Source organism: Myotis lucifugus, unplaced genomic scaffold, assembly GCF_000147115.1.
Source record: "Myotis lucifugus unplaced genomic scaffold, Myoluc2.0 scaffold_58, whole genome shotgun sequence".
NCBI classification, from domain to species: Eukaryota; Metazoa; Chordata; class Mammalia; order Chiroptera; family Vespertilionidae; genus Myotis; species Myotis lucifugus.
In genome coordinates, this window is record NW_005871106.1 from 6,599,902 (window position 1) to 6,618,929 (window position 19,028).

The window sequence follows — 19,028 nt, forward strand, 5'->3', positions numbered from 1 at the left end:
GCACATGCTTGGGTTGCAGGCTTAATCCCCAGCAGGGGGCGTGCAGGAGGCAGCTGATCAATGAATCTCTCTCATTATTGATGTTTCTATTTCTATCTCCCTCTCCCTTCCTCTCTGAAAGCAATAAAAAAAATATTTAAAAAAGATTTCATTTCCAATTTGATGATATGCTTTCTGCTCTATTATAGACCATGGAAAATTTCAGATGTTCACACTTGGAATCTGCAGTTACAGGACATTTCCAAGTTCCATATGATATGTTTTAGTGCCACCTACAGGCTACAGTCTAAGGAGGAGCTCTAGACAGCGCAGCCAGTCTGCTCAGGCAGTTAGTTCATCCACAGTATGTGGGAGTGATCCATGCAAAGTAGGGGTGAATCTCACAAATATAACGAGGAACAAAGAAGCTAGATGGAGAAAGTATGTATTGTATCATTTACAGAAAGTACAAAACTAGGTGAAATGAATTGTATCAGACTTTTCCAGAGAAACAGAACCCATAGAACATGTATTTAAATTCCTTAAAATAAATTTTATATATTTAAATATCTTTATATACAGATAATTTTGTAAATATGTATGAATACATATAAATACATATACTTAAAAAGATATACATTTAAATATCTATTTAAAGGGATTAATTTTAAGGAATTGGTTCATGTGATTGCTAGGACTGGCAAGTCTGAAATCTGTAGGTAAGGCTGGAAGGTTAGAATCTCAGGCAGGACTTTTATGTTACAGTCTTGAGGCAGATTTTCTATTCTCCCTTTGGAAAACTTTAGCCTTTGCTCTTAAGGCTTTCAAATGAATAGATGAGGTCTATCCACTCTACTGAAGGTAATCTCCTTTACTTAAAGTCAACTGATTATAGATGTTAATCACATCTATAGCCCGGCTAGTGTGGCTCTGGTTGAGTATCAACCTATGAACCAGGAGGTCACAGTTTGATTCCAGGTCAGGCCACATGCCTGGGTTGCAGGCTTGGTCCCTGACAGGAGGCAGATGATCAATGATTCTCTCATCATTGGTATTTCTATCTCTCTTTCTCCCTTTCTCTCTCTGAAGTCAATAACAATATTTTTAAGAATCACATCTACAAAATACTTTCGCAGCAACACCTAGGCTGGGCACTATAACCTAGCCAAGTTGCCACAAAACTTGGCACTTTTGCCGAAACCGGTTTGGCTCAGTGGATAGAGCATCGGCCTGTGGACTGAAGGGTCCCAGGTTCGATTCCGGTCAAGGGCATGTACCTTGGTTGCGGGCATATCCCCAGTGGGAGATGTGCGGGAGTCAGCTGATCGATGTTTCTCTCTCATCGATGTTTCTAACTCTCTATCTCTCTCCCTTCCTCTCTGTAAAAAATCAATAAAATATATTAAAAAAATGGAATGGGGAAACTGAGACAGATAGTTGAACCAACTGGCTGAGCAATTTACAGCCAGATACAGAAGGTCACCTCCCTAAAGATAACATCTAGGCCTCAGTTGTATTTCAGCTCCAGGCCAAGAAAAGCAGCACAATCAGGACTACATGCAATGACTAATGACCCCCAGCTCTGGTGCTCACCATTCAGGAGAAACTGGGACCCTGGAGGGGCACACATAGAAAACTGATGGATATTCCGGGGAAACCCTCCTGCAAGATTCCCACCTGCAAGAGAGAGATAAAGGCCTTGGCAGAGTAGCTCAGGTGGTTAGAATGTCGTCCCCATACACCAAGGTTTCGGCTTCCTGGCTGTTCTACCTCCAAGGCTGTTTGTTCTACCTGTGGAATGTTTAAACATTTTAACGACTTCTGATCGTCTCCACCTCCTCTCTCCCTCGGCACACCTGCTCTCAGACCTCCATAACCACTCACTTTCTCCTTCTCAACTCCATCCCTCCTGTCTTCATTTATCCGCTGCTGAGCCTGGACTCCACAGTCCTATCTTCAGGCGTCTCTACATTCTTTCTTGCTCTTGAGTTGTCGCAGCCAAACTCCATTCCCAGCCAAATCCAAGTCCGTCTTCTCCACTCGCTCGCAACACTCAGCCCCCCCGTTTCGGTGGAAACAAACTGGAACATTAACCGAAACTGACTCAACGTCCAGGGCTGTGGATGGTATTTTTAACTTTTTCATTATTCTTAATTCCCATACGTCAACAATGTAAACTTTTCACTTTCATTGAAGCACCGCAAAGCCCACCCCCTGCGTCCCGCGGCTGTTCACCATTGGTCGCCTTTAGGAGACGCAGGCGCACTCGCCGCCGCCGCCGCCGCCGCCGCCGCCGCCCGGGGCATGACGGGACGAGGGGCGGGGCACGGGGGCGCGCAGGCCGCACGCACCGTGCACATCCGGGCCGCGGGGTCCAGGTGGGCCGTGGTCCGTGCGCGGCCGCGGCTGCCCTCTTCCGAGGCGGGAGGGGCAGGCGGAGAAGGCTCGGGCCCGGCGGGAGCCATGTTTGTGGCACGCAGCATCGCGGCGGACCATAAGGACCTCATCCATGATGTATCTTTCGATTTCCACGGGCGGCGGATGGCGACCTGCTCTAGCGACCAGAGCGTCAAGGTGCGCACGGAGCCTTCGGGCGCGGCCGATCCCGGAAGGAGGAGAGTGGGGCGTGCGCGATCCGCTGTTTGAGCGGAGGCACCGGCGCGTAGAAAGGGGACGACTTCCGATATCGGGGCGCGCCGCCGGGCAGCAGGCCTGGAACCCAAGGGAGGCAGGCCAGCTACGCCCGGCCATCCTCGCCCCCTTGAGTGGGGACACAGCCGGCCCAGGGTGCTGCGAGGCGCCGGTGCTGAGCGGGCGGGCGTCCTGGCCACGTGCGCGCTCCCGCCCCTGGGCACATTGCGAGCCCGCGGGTTTCCCGCGAACCCTGGTTTGGGTCCCTGTGGACGAGAGCAGGGAGGTTCCTCAGCGTCGTCTCCGGTCGGGTTTGTGGGTCCCTGGAGTTCTGGCTGTAGCTGTACTATGTTCGGTGAGAGGACTGTGCCGCGGCACCTGGAGGGCGGTCAGTCCGCGGTGGGTGCCTCATCCCTCACCTGGGGAGATCGTTCTCGCCTTGTGTTCAGATGGGAGGCTCACCTTGTTTCGCGTTGAGAGAAAAGTAAATGCAAATCCACTTACACCCAGTGAGGTTCTCTACTTACAATCTAGGACTTGGAGGGTTGGATCTCCTACCCTTTAAGACAGGATGGATGGACCTGGAGAGAATTAGGCTAAGCTCACCATTTTAAATTGTACATGACGGTTCCGCGGTGTGAAGCACAACACCCTCATTGTGCAACCATCACCACTGTACATCTCCGGAACTTGTTCTTCATCCTAACCAGCAACTCTGAACATAGTAGCTCCCTCTTCCGTTTTCCACCTGGCACCTGGTCCCCTCTAATGCTCTTGCTCGTACTTCATATAAGTGGAACACATCATTTGCCCTCTTATGTCTGGCTTATTTCCCTTATTGTGATGTCAAGGTTCATTCATATTTATAGCACGTATCAGAATTTCATTTTTAAGATTGAGTAATATTTTGTATGTATACAACGCATTTTGTTTATTCATCTACCTTTTGGCTGTTGTGAATATTGCATTCATGTCTGTTAACTGAGTAGGTAGTTACTTTTTTTTCCTTATCCACTTATTACTGAATCATCTGGTAGATCATTCAAAATGGAGATTTTGTCTGTTAGTATTGCAGTGAATATCTCCATTACTTTAGCTTTTTATATATTTTGGATAGTTTCCTTAGGCTCATTCCAGTAGAAAAATTAGTAAATACTTTAAAAGCGTTTGAGAATAATTGGCAAATTGCCAGTGAGAGTATTGACTTGATAGCATCATTTTTTTATGTCAGACATTATCATTACATTTTTCCCCATTTAAATGTTTTTATGTGGTAAAATCCAATTTGCCATCTTCCATAAAGTAAAATTTACCATCTTACCCATTTTTAAGTGTACAGTAAGTAATATCAGGTACATTCATATCTTTCTGCAACCATCCACCTTCAGAACTTTTTGGTTTTGCAAAACTGAAACTCTGTACCCATGAAATAATAGCTCCCAATTCCCCAGCCCCCGGAAACCACCTTTCTGCTTCTGTGAATTTGACGAGCTCATATAAGTGGAATCATACATTTGTATTTTTTTGTAACTGGATTATTTCACTTAGTGTAATGCCTTTGAATGTTGTAGCATATGTCAGAATTTTCTTTTTAAGGCTGAATAGTCCATATGTATTGTACTAGTATATACCACATTTTACTTACCTGTCCATGGACTTGGGTTGCTTCTACATTGTAGCTATTGTGAATAAGGCTGCTGTGAATGTGGATGTACAAATATCTCTTTGAGACTCTGAATTTTATTATTTGTTAATTAACTTTATTAGTGTAACATTGGTTAATAGCATTATGTAAGTTTCAGGTGTACAATGCTATAATACATCATCTGTATTTTGCATTGTGTGCTCACGACCCAAAGTCTAGTCTCCTGTCTCCATATATTTGACCTACTTTACTCTCTTTATCCTCCCCCATGCCCCTTTCCCTCTGGAAACCACCATACTATTGTCCCATGTCTTTGAGTTTGTTTTGTTTGTTCCTTTGTTGCTTTCTTTTTTATATTCCACATATGAGTGAAATCATGTTTCTTGTCCTTTTCGTCTGACTTATTTCACTTAGCATGATACTCTCCAGATCAAACGGCAGTATTTCATTTTTTCTTACGGCTGAGTAATATTTCATTGTATATATATGTACCACATCTTTATCCAGCCATCTGTTGAAGGACACTTTTACATTGTTTCCATGCCTTGGCTACTGTGAATAATGCTGCTGTGAACATAGAGGTACATACATCTTTACAAATAAATGTCTTCAAATTGTTTTAGTAGATACTCAGAAGAGGGATTGCTGGGTCATACGGCTAGCTCTATTCTTAATTTTTTTTTTTTTAATATATTTTATTGATTTTTCACAGAGAGGAAGGGAGAGAGATAGAGAGTTAGAAACATCGATGAGAGAGAACATCGATCAGCTGCCTCCTGCACATCTCCTACTGGGGATATGCCCGCAACCAAGGTACATGCCCTTCACCGGAATCGAACCTGGGACCTTTCAGTCCGCAGGCCGATGCTCTATCCACTGAGCCAAACCAGTTTCGGCAATTCTTAATTTTTTGAGGAACCTCCATACTGTTTTCCATAGAGGCTCCACCAGTTTACATTCCCACTAGCAGAGAATGAGGGTTCCCTTTTTCCACATTCTCTCCAACGTTTGTTATTGTCTTATTGCTAGTAGGCATTCTAACAGGTGGTATCTCATTGTGGATTTGATTTGCATTTCCCCTAAAGTTGAGCATCTTTTCATCTATCTGTTGGCTGTCTGTATGTCTTATTGGGAAAAATGTTCAGGTCCTCTGCCCGTGTTTTAAATTGGATTGTTTTGTTGTTGGGTTGTATGAGTTCTTTATATATTTTGGATATTAGCCCTTTTTTGGAGGTATCGTTTGCAAATTATCTTTGCCCATTCGGTTGGTTGCTTTTTTGTTTTGTTGATTATTTCTTTTTCTGTGCAGAAGTTCTTTAATTTGATGTAGTTCCATTCATTTATTTTTGTATTTGCCTTAGGAGCAATGGTTCAGTATTCACTAACTCAGTGTTTATGTCAACATAGAGACCATAACTACCTTGAATAAGACTTGACTGTAATTGTGTCTATTTCTTGTTAGAGCTCAGATGCCTTGATCCCACCTAATGCTTAGCCCAGTGCCTGACACATCCATGGTTCTCAATAAATATTTGAATGAAAGAATGAATGTTTGCTTATTCTCTTGTGTATTCATGTTCACCTCCTTTGCCCTAATATTAATTTAGTCTTAATGTTTTTCATATTAATTTTTTGGAATTCTTGTATGAAATATATGTCTTAATTTTTTTATAGGTCTGGGATAAAAGTGAAAGTGGAGAGTGGCATTGTACTGCTAGCTGGAAGGTTAGTATTTATTTTTACAGTAATTTAAAAAAAATGAATTGTTTAATATCTATTTGAGAGTATCAGAGACTTTGCTGTTCAGCTTTGGGAGAATTATAAAATTTATACTTCTTTTCCTAAAAAGGAATTTTACATTTTTTAGCATTAAAGTAACAGAAGTACACTTTAGAAAATTTGAGAATAAGAAAATTTGTAATCCCATAGCATTCTAACATAATTATTTTTAGCACGTTAGTATTTATTTTTCCATGTACATATTTTCAATAGCTGTGATGTTTCATACACTTTTATTTCTTAATTTTTTAAAAAAACAACTTTACTCAGGATTTTACATACCTTAAGAGTCATCAATTTTAAGTGTACAGTTCAGTGAGTTTTAGTAAATACAGTTGTGCAAACATCCCCACAATCTAGTTTTTTGTTTGCTTTTTAAAAATATATTTTATTGATTTTTTTAAGAGAGGAGGGAGAAGGAGAGGGATAGAGAATTAGAAACATCAATGAGAGAGAAACATTGATCAGCTGCCTCCTGCACACCTCCTACCGGGGATGTGCCCACAACCAAGGTACATGCCCTTGACCAGAATCGAACCTGGGACCTTTCAGTCCACAGGCCTATGCACTATCCTTTGAGCCAAACCGGTTAGGGCCACAATCTAGTTTTAGAACACTTTCCTCAGCCCTGAAATTTCCCTTGTGCTTTTTTGAGGTCAATCTCCATTTCTCTCTCAAACTCCAGGCAACCACTGAACTATTTTCTGTCTCTTATAGCTTTACCTTTTTTTTAGACATTTCAGATAAATGGAATTCTATAATATGTAGTTCTTTGTTTCTGACTACTTTCTCTTAGCATGTTTTTGAGGTTTATCCATGTTGTGGCATGTGTAAGTAGTTTGATTTTTTTGTAATGCTGAGGAGTATTCCATTGTATAGAGAAAGCCATGTTTTGTTTATTCATTCACCAGTTGATAGACATTTGAATTATTTCTAGTTTTTTGTAATTATGAATAATGCTATTATTAACATGCCATATAAATCTTTGTGTGTACATACATTTCATGTCTCTTAGGTAGATACCGAGGAGTGGAATGGCAGGGTTGTATATGTTTTAACTTTCTAAGAAACTGCCAAACTGTTTTCCAAAGTGCCTGTACCATTTTATATTCCCACCAAGAAATATATGAGGGTTCCAGTTTGTGTACATCCTCCCATACACTTGATATTTTCTCACTCTCTTTTTTTTTTTATTATGGCCATCTTAGTCGGTGTGAATTGGTATCTCATTGGGTTTTGATTTGTATGCTCTTAATGACTAAATGTGTTGATTAAGTTTTTATGTGCCTATTTGCCATTCATACATCTTTGGTGAAGTGTCTATTCAAATCTTTTGCCCTCTTCCCTTTTTAAAATTGAGATGAGATTCACATAACATAAAATTAATTATCTTAAAGAAAACAGTTCAGTGGCATTTATTCCACTGACAGTGTACAGCTATCACTTCTGTTAAATTCCAAAGCTTGATCATTCCAAAAGGAAACCCCATTTTTTGCTTTTCAATTTCACAGCTACTTTCATAAGTACTTCAGAGTGTTTTCAAAGGCTTTTAAAAAACATAAATATACCAATAAATACTATACCCTGTTTTGCTTAACTAATGGATATTTAAGTTGTTTCTTTTTATTGTGGTGAACATCTTTGTGCAATATTTATTCTTTAGTTAGATTGTGCTTTGCCCGGAATCTGACATTTAACAAAATCTCACTGCCCTAGTGCATCTTTTTACTTAATAGCCTGTATAAATAAGAAAGGTGAAACAAGAATAAGACTGGACAAAACAAAGAATAAAAACTAAAGGTGTAAGGTTTGCCTTTGGATGATGTTATTGTTATCATGTTAACAGATTCTGAAAGTATTTTGAGATTATTGAGTGTTAAAATGTTAGATATGCAGAAGCATAAAACAAATTTTGTAAACATAATTGGTGGACTGATGCTTGTTGTCATATAGTATTTTTACTGGCAAGCACAAATGAAATTCTGTTGTAAAGACCTTTCTGTCCTTTTTTTCCTTTGGTCAGTGCGAAGAGTTGAAGAATAGTAATTTGGCATTTTTCCTATATAAAGATACTGTTTTTGATCTTTAAATTATTTTCTCAGAATACAAGGATTTGGGTTTCTCTATATTTGCTCACTCATTGCCTCTTTCTCTAGAGAGTTCATTGTCTAGAACAGTGGTCGGCAAACTGTGGCTTGGCAAACTGCAGCTCGTGAGCCACATGTGGCTCTTTGGCCCCTTGAGTGTGGCTCTTCCACAAAATACCGACTTCTGCGCATTGGCCACAAAGTTTCAATCGCACTGTATGTGCGCGCCCACACACGGTATTTTGTGGAAGAGCCACACTCAAGGGGCCAAAGAGCCGCATGTGGCTCGCGAGCCGTGGTTTGCCGACCACTGGTCTAGACAGACATCAGAGTCATTTAAGCATTTTGTTGCTATAGTTTCTATATACTGTTAGGCTTTTGAAGCAAATAATTTTGATTAATCTTATTTATTAGGTGGATGGTTCCTGTAGATATAATTTACAAAGTTAGTGGACTAGTAGAATCTCTATTTAAAAGTTTGTTTAGGCTAAACTCTGAAGCAGGTCTCTATTAGCACTAGAAGAGGTCAGCTTTATGCAGTTGGATTTTTCTTTATTAGTAAAACGTTAGAACAACTTGACTCCAGAAAGGCTAGAATTCTAAATACCCTTAAGTTAAAAAGTTTTAGATTTTAACTTTTTATATTAATGTTAAATTGAATAGCTTTCTTCTTTTACTGAAGTAAAAATACCTGTATTCTGTTTCTTTAAGTAAAACCTTAAATGTGTGAAATATGAGTAAACTCAGTTTTTTGGTTTTTGTTTTTAATTCCTCAGACACATAGTGGATCTGTGTGGCGTGTGACATGGGCTCATCCTGAATTTGGACAGGTTTTGGCTTCCTGCTCTTTTGACCGAACAGCTGCTGTTTGGGAGGAAATAGTAGGAGAATCAAATGACAAACTGCGAGGACAGAGTCATTGGGTAAGATATTTGTTAGTTTTTGAGAAATGCAGGGCATGAGCATCCAAGGATCATTAGTCTTTCCCAGAACACTTCAGGCACTTTGTGTAAGATGTTATCACTCCCCTCTATGTTTATCAGTTTCATTGTTCGTTCTTCCGTGTTTTTCTCCTGTTTATCTCATTTTGTGTTGGGCTTGAAGTGGTACTTAGGAGTACCCATGGCATTGTTTAAGTATAACTTTCATGGTGAATCCAGAATATTTGCTTTGTCATAGAGTACACTCTAAAATTCTTTAAAAATTGTTTTTTCCCTTTTGTGGTTACTTTTTCCTTCTTACAAAATATACTCTTTTATACTCTTTTTAAAAAAAATATATCTTATTGATTTTTTTACAGAGAGGAAGGGAGAGGAATAGAGAGTTAGAAACATCGATGAGAGAGAAATATCAATCAGCTGCCTCCTGCACACCTCCTACTGGAGATGTGCCCGCAACTAAGGTACATGCCCTTGACCGGAATTGAACCTGGGACCTTTCAGTCCGAAGGCCAACGCCCTATCCACTGAGCCAAACGGGTTAGGGCTCTTTTTTTTTTTTTTAATCTGTTTCTGCTTTAACTCTAGTTCTTCTTTAATTGTTTGAATTTAGGTAAGAGCATAGTGTGTTTGCTATTCAAGTTCCCTGTATGTAAAGTGAGAGAATTGAACTCTATTGCCTTGAAGACCCATTCCAGTGTTTTCTTCCCCCCTCTTTATTTTTCATAATAGATATTGAGGCACAAGTATAAAATTCAAAAAGTACAGACAAGTGTATACAGTAGGAATGTCCTCTTCTCTGGTCATATAGTTTTCTTTCTAGAGGCAACCACTATTACAGGTTTTTTGTGTATCCTTCTGGATATATTACATGTCTTAATAAGGACATAAAAAGAATGGTACCAGGTGGGTGGGGTCAGACCAGACTTCTTGTCAGCAACCTCAGTATTTGAGTTCTGGCTAAGAAAGAATTCAGAGGCAAGACTCAAACTATAATAGAAAGTTTATTTAGAAAGTCACAGAGGTAGAAGTGAGCTGTAGAAATGAGCTCAGGATATGCTGGACAAAGGGATGATTCCTGTCCCTAGCTGGATAGTGAGAGATTTCTGATACTCAGAATGGCACCCAATTAAAAACTTACTAATTGTTTATTTCTGGAATTGTCCATTTAATATTTTCGGACTGTGCTTGACAGCTGGTAATCGAAACCACAGAATGGGAAAACACAGATAAGGAGGGAACTATTGTATATAATTTAAATTGTTAAAAAAATTTTTTTTTTTCCAGGTTAAGAGGACAACGCTAGTGGACAGCAGAACATCTGTTACTGATGTGAAATTTGCTCCTAAGCATATGGGTCTTATGTTAGCAACCTGTTCAGCGGATGGTATAGTAAGAATATATGAGGCACCAGATGTCATGAATCTCAGTCAGTGGTCTCTGCAGCATGAGATCTCATGTAAACTAAGCTGTAGTTGTATTTCTTGGAACCCTTCAAGGTAAGCTTGCACAGCAAACTTCTGATAATTTAACCCTAGTAAACAAATTGGTAAATTTTTAAAAATCCTCATCCAAGGATATGTTTTTATTGACTTTTAGAGAGAGGAAGGTTTAGAGAGAGAGACCAAGAAAGATAGGAGATATCGATAGGAGAGAGAAACATAGATCCGTTGATTTTGGTACATGCCCTGACTTGGGATCGAACTCAGAAACTGTATGTGCCCTTGACCGGGAATCGAATCTTTGACCCTTCAGTGCCTGGGCCAATGCTCTAACCACTGACCTACACTGGGCAGGGCAAGAGAGCCTTCTTTTTTATAGCTGCAGAGTATTCCATTGTGTAAATGTATCATAGGTTTTTTATTTTATTTTTCTTTAAAGAGTAGTGTTGATTTTTTTTGAAAGAGGAAGGTGGAAGAGAGAAACATCGATGTGAGAGCATAACATTAATCGGCAGTTTTCTGCAACACCCTCTACTGGGGATCAAGCTTGCAACCTGGGCATGTGTCCTGACCAGGAATTGAACTAGCAACTTCTCAGTGCACGGGACAATGCCTAATCAACTGAGCCATACTAGCCAGGGCATACCACAGCTTTTTTATCCACTCATCTACTGATAGGCACTTGGGCTTTTCCAGATCTTAGCTATTATAAATAATGCTGCTCTGAACATAGTGTTGCACATATTCTTTGTGATTAATGTTTTAGGATTCTTAGGATACTAGAGGCTCGGTGCACGAAATTCATGCACGGGTAGGGTCCCTAGGCCTGGCCAGTGATCAGGGCTGATAGGGCCTTCTGGTTGCTGGGCCTTCCTTCTGGCTGCTGGCTGGGGCATCCCTTCCCTGGTTGCTGGCTTCTGGCGGGGGCCTTCCTTCATTCTGTGCCGCCCCCTTGTGGTCAGCACATATCATAGTGAGCGATCAAACTCTCGGTCTCCCGTTCAAATTCCAGAGGGGACACTTTGCATTTTAGCCTTTTATATGTATAGATATTATTATAAGTGTGATTCCTGGGTCAAATAGCAGTTCCATTTTTAACTTTTTGAGAAAACTCCATATTGTTTTCCATGTTGCTATACTAGTAGTGTACTAGGGCTCCCTTTTTCCCCCACATCCTTTTTAGCACTTGTTTGCTGATTTATTAATGGTAGCCATTCTGGCAGGTTTGAGGTGATACCTCATTTTGGTTTTAATTTGCAGTTCTCTGATGATTAGTGATGTTGAGCAGTTTTTCCTTTTCTTTTTTTAAAATATATTTTTATTGATTTCAGAGAGGAAGGGAGAGGGAGAGAGAGATAGAAACATCAATGATGAGAATCATTGATTGGCTGCCTCCTGCATGCCCCCTACTGGGGATCCAGCCAGCAACCTGGGCATGTGCCCATGACCCGAATTGAACCTGGGGCCCTTCATTCCACAGGATGACTCTCTATCCACTGAGCCAAACCAGCTAGGGCTATGTCGGTATATCCTCTTTGGAGAAATGTGAATTCAGGTCCTTTGCTCATTTTTAAATTGGATTTTGTCTTCCTTTTGTTGAGTTGTATGAGTTCTTTATATATTTTGGAAATTAACCTCTTATCATATGTATCATTTGTGAATATGTTCTTCCATATAGTGGGTTCCCTTTGCATTTTGATGATGGTTTCTTTTACTGTGCAAAAGCTTTTTTAGTTTAATATAGTACCTTTTGTTTATTTTGTCCTTTGTTTCTCTCACCCTAGGACAGTGATAGCAAACCTATGATGTGTGTCAGAGGTGACGCGCGAACTCATTTTTTTGGTTGATTTTTCTTTGTTAAATGGCATTTAAATATATAAAATAAATATGAAAAATATAAGTCTTTGATTTACTATGGTTGCAAATATCAAAAAATTTCTATATGTGATACGGCACCAGAGTTAAGTTAGGGTTTTTCAAAATGCTGACACGCTGAGCTCAAAAGGTTCTCCATCACTGCCCTAGGAGATGTATTGGTGAAAATTCTGTTTAGTGAGATGCCTTGAGATTTTTTTTGCCTACGTTTTCTTTTTAAATATATTTTATTGATTTACAGAGAGGAAGGGAGAGGGATAGAGAGTTAGAAACATCGATGAGAGAGAAACATCGATCAGCTGCCTCCTGCACACCCCCCACTGGGGATGCGCCCGCAACCAAGGTACATGCCCTTGACCGGAATCGAACCTGGGACCCTTCAGTCCGCAGGCCGACGCTCTATCCACTGAGCCAAACCGGTCAGGGCGAGGGGTTTTTTCTTTTTGTACAAGCAACTCAAAATCTTTTTGTCATGAATTTGATCACCATAAGGTTACTTTTCATTCCATAGTTAATGACCAATTCTTTCAGGAAGAAAAATTTGAAGAACTTGTAGGTGTTTTGTTTTGTTTTTTGATCTACTGAATGCCTGAAACCTTTCCTTTTGTGGAAAAAGAAGCTACTTTCTTTTTTAGCAATAATAAAATATGGTAAAAACAATGCAACAGGATGGTAGCCTTCGTCCCCATCCTGAGCAATCTCAAGGACACCCCCTCCCAAGGTGTTGCTGTATTGAATGTATGGCAGGAATTTATTCACAGTCTTGCTTACTTGCAGGTTCTAGAGCTGCTGGATGCTAGCTTTTTAAATTCTCTGAATTAAATATAATAATTTAATCATTATGTGAAATATTTTTTACTTTTTCATTTCTAGCTCTCGTGCTCATTCCCCCATGATAGCTGTAGGAAGTGATGACAGTAGTCCAAATGCAATGGCCAAAGTTCAGATTTTCGAGTATAATGAAAACACCAGGTCAGTACTGCTTTGGTTAAGTATTATTCCAAATTGCATTTTAATAACTAGCTTTTAAAAATGTTTAATTTTTAAAACTGTTATTCCTTTATTTATTAGCTGAATTATGTATTATTTATTACATACTTCACTGATTTCCTATCATATGCCATGTTCTGTGATAGACTATCCTATATAATAAAAGCTTAATGTGCTCAGTATCCGACTGTTCATTTGACTTTTCCACCAGTCAGTATGATGTGCACTGATAACCAGGGGCCAGACACTCCTGGTAGGTTAGCTTGCTGCTGGGATCTGGCTGATCGGGACTGGGCAAGATGGGCCGGACACGCCCTGGAGCCCTCCCGCGGTTCCTCCCTGGCCCCGATCGTGCACTGGTGGGGGTCCCTCGGCCTGGCCTGCACCCTCTCACAATCTGGGACCCCTCAGGGGATGTCCGCAGGCTAGGCCGAGGGACCCCACCGGTGCAGGAATCTGTGCACCAGGTCTCTAGTGATAATATAAAATTGAATGATACAGATGACAAGGTAATTGGTTTCCCAGTATGTACCATCTTGCAGGGAAAACAAGCAAACAAAAAAGTAAAAAATGGTGATGTATTTTATAAACCAGGAGAATCAGGATATTAAGAGTTTACACCTAGGGACAGGAAGCCTGGAAGGTTCACCCAAAGGCAGACCTATAGGATGAGTAGAAGTTAGCCAAAGAGGGCAAAACATTTCAGATGGAGAAAACTGCATGTGGTAAGGTCCATGAACAAGAGAGCCAATATACACTGGCCAGATTATTATGACCACCCCATCAGTACTTCGTTGGGCCACCTTTTGCCTTCAATACTGAGGTGATTCTTTTTGGCATTGACTCCACGAGATGTTGAAAGGTGATGCGAGGAATCTGACACCATGCCTGATGAATAGCACTGTCCAGTTCTGTGATATTTGATGGTTGTGGAACCAGCTGCCTGATGGCTCTTTTAACTTCGTCCCACAAATGCTCAATTGGATTGAGATCTGGTGATTTTGGGGGCCACCTAAGCAAGGTAAAGTCTCCCTCATGTTCTTGAAACCACTCCTGCACAATATGAGCACCATGGCATGGCACATTGTCTTGTTGGAAGAAGCCATCTACATTGGGATACACCATCGACATGAAAGGATGAACTTGATCAGCAATGATACTTAGGTATGTTGTGCTATTTAGACCTTTATAATGGTCTGGCCCTCTAGCAACTTCAGGGCGAAATTATAGCTAATTTGCCTAATATTTTTATTGATTTTAGAGAGGAAGGGGGGGAGGGGAGAGAGAGCTAGAAACACCATTGATGTGAGAATCATTGGCTGCCTCCTGCACGCCCCCTACTGGGGATTGAGCCCACAACCCGGGCATGTGCCCCAGACCGGAATTGAACCCAGGACCTTTCAGTGTTCAAGCCAACGCTCTATCACTGTGCAAAACCGGCTAGGACACCAATATATATTTTAATGTTACATTCAATAAACCTTAATATTTTAAGAAAAACGATCTTAACGACATTTTTTTTGTTTTATTGTAGTTGGAACATAGGCAAAAAGAAGTGTGAGAAATATGCAAGGCTTATATCTGCAAGACCTCATGTTCAGTGTTTAGGTTTTATCTTCAGGGTAATATGAAGCCACTGAAAGATTTTTTTAAGTTGGGGAATAACTGGATCAAATGATAGTTTAACTCTTCTATAGGTGTGGAAAGTATTATGGAAGGTAACATGAGTAGATTTAGAGCTAGGATGCTGTTATAATAGTTCAGGTGGAAGGTTATAGTGGCTTTGAAATAGAGTAGTGGCATTGAGGATGGAGAGAAGTGACAATTTGATAATAATTTAAGAAGTGGTATTAGGATTGGATGTGGGAGGTGAAGAAGGGGAAAGCTATCAAGATGATTTCCAAGAATCTGGCTTAATAGTTCGATGAATAGTGTGTCATTTACTGAGGTAAGGAATTCTGGAATTAGGTCAGATTTGGGTAGAGTGTAGCAGCATGTGAAGAAAATTTTAATTTTGGTTATGTTGAGATATCTATAATACCTTTGAGAGCCATAAGCATTGTATCAGTGATATACTCAGTCTTACAGTGGTATACTTAATCACCATCAGGTGATTGGCTGGGCTTCACATGTGCTAGACAAAATTCTTGGGTCTAGTAGTCAGATATTGGGTGGGGCCAGAAGTAGAAGAGAAAACCAATTATAATTTCTATGGGCTCTGCAATTCAGAATGTTACTACTTGGGTTTTAAAGCGGTTCTTATATATACCTGCTACCTTCCTAGAGTCTTGATTTCTTCAGAGAGGCTCTGTCTGCAGTGGTGCTGTCCAATAGAACTTGCTTTGATGGTGGAACTGGCCCATATCTGCACATCTGATGCAGTGGCCATTAGCCATGTGAAGCCATTGAAACTAAAATGTGGATACTGCCACTGAGAAACGGAATTTGTTTATTTTTATCAATTTAATTTTAAATAGGCACATGTGGCTAGTGGCTACCATATTGGCCAGCACACTTCTAGAATGCAGAGACTTTCCATTAGAACCACTTTTAAGCTATCAAAGCTATGAACCACATTCATAGCACATTTTAAAGAGGCTTCATGAAGCGCTAATGTTTTTAAAGTAATTTCTTTCAACTTTAGTTAAACAGAGTGAATAATGAGCCATAACTCTAAAACTTGAAAGGTGGACGGACCATTCCTAAAATATAGGAAAATAAAACATACTTTATAGATAAGATTTGAGTAAAGAACTTGGTTTAGTTCTGAAAGAAAATATAGGACAAATAGAAAGTACCTAAATACTTAAAAGCATCCAGTGATAAAGGTATGAGTCTCTTAGCTAGGAGACTGTATCTAGATTAGGGGGAAGATCTCTTTTATTATCTCATGTAACAAGGAGCCTGGCTTTGGAGAAGTTTTGGAGTTAGTTAAATGGCTCAGTTGCTGAGTGATGATGTCAATGGCCTTAGTATTTTTCATTCATTTTGCTCTCATCCTTAGTGTGTTGATTTTAGTTTCTTATGATAACATGAGTTGCAGGTTTGCCATACACATGTAAGGAAGGGCATTTCCTTTCATGAACCTTTTAGTATTAGGAAGAGAAAAACTTTTCTAGAAGCATATATATATATTTTAAGCATCAGTTAGGAAATACCATGGTTCCTTTTACTTTATTATAATTTAATATATTTTTATTGATTTCAGAAAGGAAGGGAGAGGGAGAAAGAGAAACAGCAATGGATGTGAATTATTGTTTTTTAAAATATATTTTTATTGATTTCAGAGAGGAAGGGAGAGAGAGATAGAAACATCACAGATGAGAAAGAATCATTGATTGGCTGCCTCCTGCATGCCCCCCACTGGGGACAGAGCCCACAACCCAGGCATGTGCCCTTGACCGGAATTGAACTTGGGACCCTTCAGCCCACAGGCCAATGCTCTATCCACTGAGCCAAACCAGCTAGGGCTGGATGTGAATTATTGAGTAGCTGCCTCCTGCACGCCTTCTACTGGGGATCTAGCCCACAACCTGGGCGTGTGCCCTGACAGGGAATTGAACTGTGACCTGATTCATAGGTTGATGCCCAACCATTGAGCCACAGTGGCCAGGCTCTAGAAGCATCTTACCAGGATTTTTCATTGGGTCCTGTTGTCCAGAATTGGGTCATTTGCTCAGGCTTTAGCTGCAAAGGAGTCAGCATGTGTCTGGCAGTTTCTGCATCTAGAATGCAGAAAAAGGGAAGTGGCATTGGGTAGATAACAATGTCAGCATGTGTCATGGTTATCTGGAGGTAGTGGGGAGGGATTGACTTAGGAAGCTATTAGACTTTTTCAAGTTTAGCTGTTTTTGGATTTTTTTGGGTCTGGTTCTTTGAAGTAAGAGTTGTTTGAAGGTTCTTAATAGATTGAACATGGTACAAGGAGGATATGTGATAGTGGATTATATAGCATTCAGTTATTAATACACCATTTAGTACATAGAAAACATCAAATTAACCAGTATTGGATATTTTTATTTCTGTTGTTGAGTGAAAATATTAATTAGGACCTGGTGTTGATAATGATACAAATAAGTGTCCTGCATTTATATAGTTACAGAGCACTTTCACACATATTATGAAAGTTGAATGCTAACCACTATCTCATAGTAGAGGAGGTAGCTTTTATATTAGCACCATTTTCCAAATGTAGAAAGTGAGACCAATAAAGTAAAATGACTAGTCAAAGGTCAAAATTAGGAGTCAGGACCACATAGTAAAGCAAGGGTATATGTAAGATTGTTCAGGGTGATCATATAGGGTGAAGAGAGGTCAAGGAAGGAACCTCGAAGTGCATACTAGCTTGGAGATATTTCAGAAAGAATGTTGTGATGAAAAGAAGGCCAAGTAGAGAGTGCTGGGAACACCAATATTGGTGAGGTAAAAGTAGGTTTACAGTTGTAAGTATGGAAAACACAGAGTTTTTTCTTGTATTTACTAATTGTATAATTTTCCATACAAACAACTGTAAGCCTACTGTTGTCACACCCTGTGTGTCAGAGGAGAGTGGTGGAAAGCTAACCCCCTCTCTAACACACACTGCTTCAGTTCTATCCCTGATAACCATTTGAAGACAGACGTAATAGAAAAATCTGATATGCTGTCTCCTTCATTGTCTTGTTCTTTATTTGCAGATATAAAAATAGTAAGGATAAAGTAGACTTTGATATAGCTTCCTTTATCACCACTAAAAAAAAAACACCCCACCACTCAATTCCTGCGTTATCAGCTTTGCTTTTTTATTTACACTCAAATATTTAAGAAATTCAATTATCCTTTTTAAAAATAATTCAGTATCTCATTTTAATTAAGTCTTTCTTAAAGTGTTCTAAATTAAATTGAAAAAACCAACCGAAGAAACCTGGGAAGTTTTATAAGTTTCCTAGGGCTGCAATAACACATCACTAAAAAGTGGTGGCTTAAAACAAATTTATTCTCAGATTTCTGGAGTCCAGAAATCTGAAATCAAGGGGTTGTTAGGACTGTGCTTCTTCTAAAATCCTTCCTTGTCTCTTCAAGATTCTAGTGGCTGCAGGAGTTCCTTGGTGTGTGGCAGCTAACTCCAATCTCTGCCTCTTTCTTCATATGTTTGTATTCTTTATATGTCTTTCCTCTCTGTACTTTATAAGGACACTCAACATTGGATTTAGGGCCCACTCTAAATCCAGATGATGCTCTCATCCCCAGATTCTTAATTATATCTGCAAAGACCCTTTTTCCAAATTAGGTCACATTCACAATTTAAGTGTTTAGGACTTGGACATACTTACTACGTACTGCAGATGTAAACATTCATTGTGAGCAATATAAAAATAATGGAGGTATGTCAATATATGGATTTAAGAATTTTTTATTTCTGGAATTTTTAATGTAAAATTGTTTTTTCATTAGGAAATATGCAAAAGCTGAAACCCTCATGACAGTTACTGATCCTGTCCATGATATTGCATTTGCTCCAAACCTGGGAAGGTCTTACCACATTCTGGCCATAGCAACCAAAGATGTGAGAATTTTTACATTAAAGCCTGTGAGGTAAGTTTTTGAAACAATTACTAATTTAAAAGTGTTCTTGACTCTTAATTATTTTCATTTGTGGAGGAGAGTGTAGAGGCAACTGTGA

At 39.8% G+C, this 19,028-nt stretch overlaps 1 protein-coding gene across 3 annotated transcripts in view; it reads left to right on the forward strand.

Moving 5' to 3' along the window:
• The first annotated feature begins 2,332 nt into the window (after positions 1–2,332).
• Positions 2,333–19,028, forward strand: part of SEH1L (SEH1 like nucleoporin) — a 36,632-nt gene continuing 19,936 nt past the window's right edge. For 2 of the 3 annotated variants that reach the window (XR_002829417.1, XM_006089314.3), the window contains exons 1-6: positions 2,334–2,553; positions 5,930–5,980; positions 8,898–9,044; positions 10,347–10,558; positions 13,250–13,348; positions 18,800–18,940. Coding sequence is in view for 2 of the 3 variants with exons in the window: in XM_006089314.3 (XP_006089376.1) it covers positions 2,443–2,553; positions 5,930–5,980; positions 8,898–9,044; positions 10,347–10,558; positions 13,250–13,348; positions 18,800–18,940 (761 nt within the window). In the remaining variant the exon portion in view is untranslated. Of the gene's footprint in view, positions 2,554–5,929; positions 5,981–8,897; positions 9,045–10,346; positions 10,559–13,249; positions 13,349–18,799; positions 18,941–19,028 lie in introns of all 3 variants that reach the window. The other variant, XM_014456333.2, reaches the window with a different exon arrangement.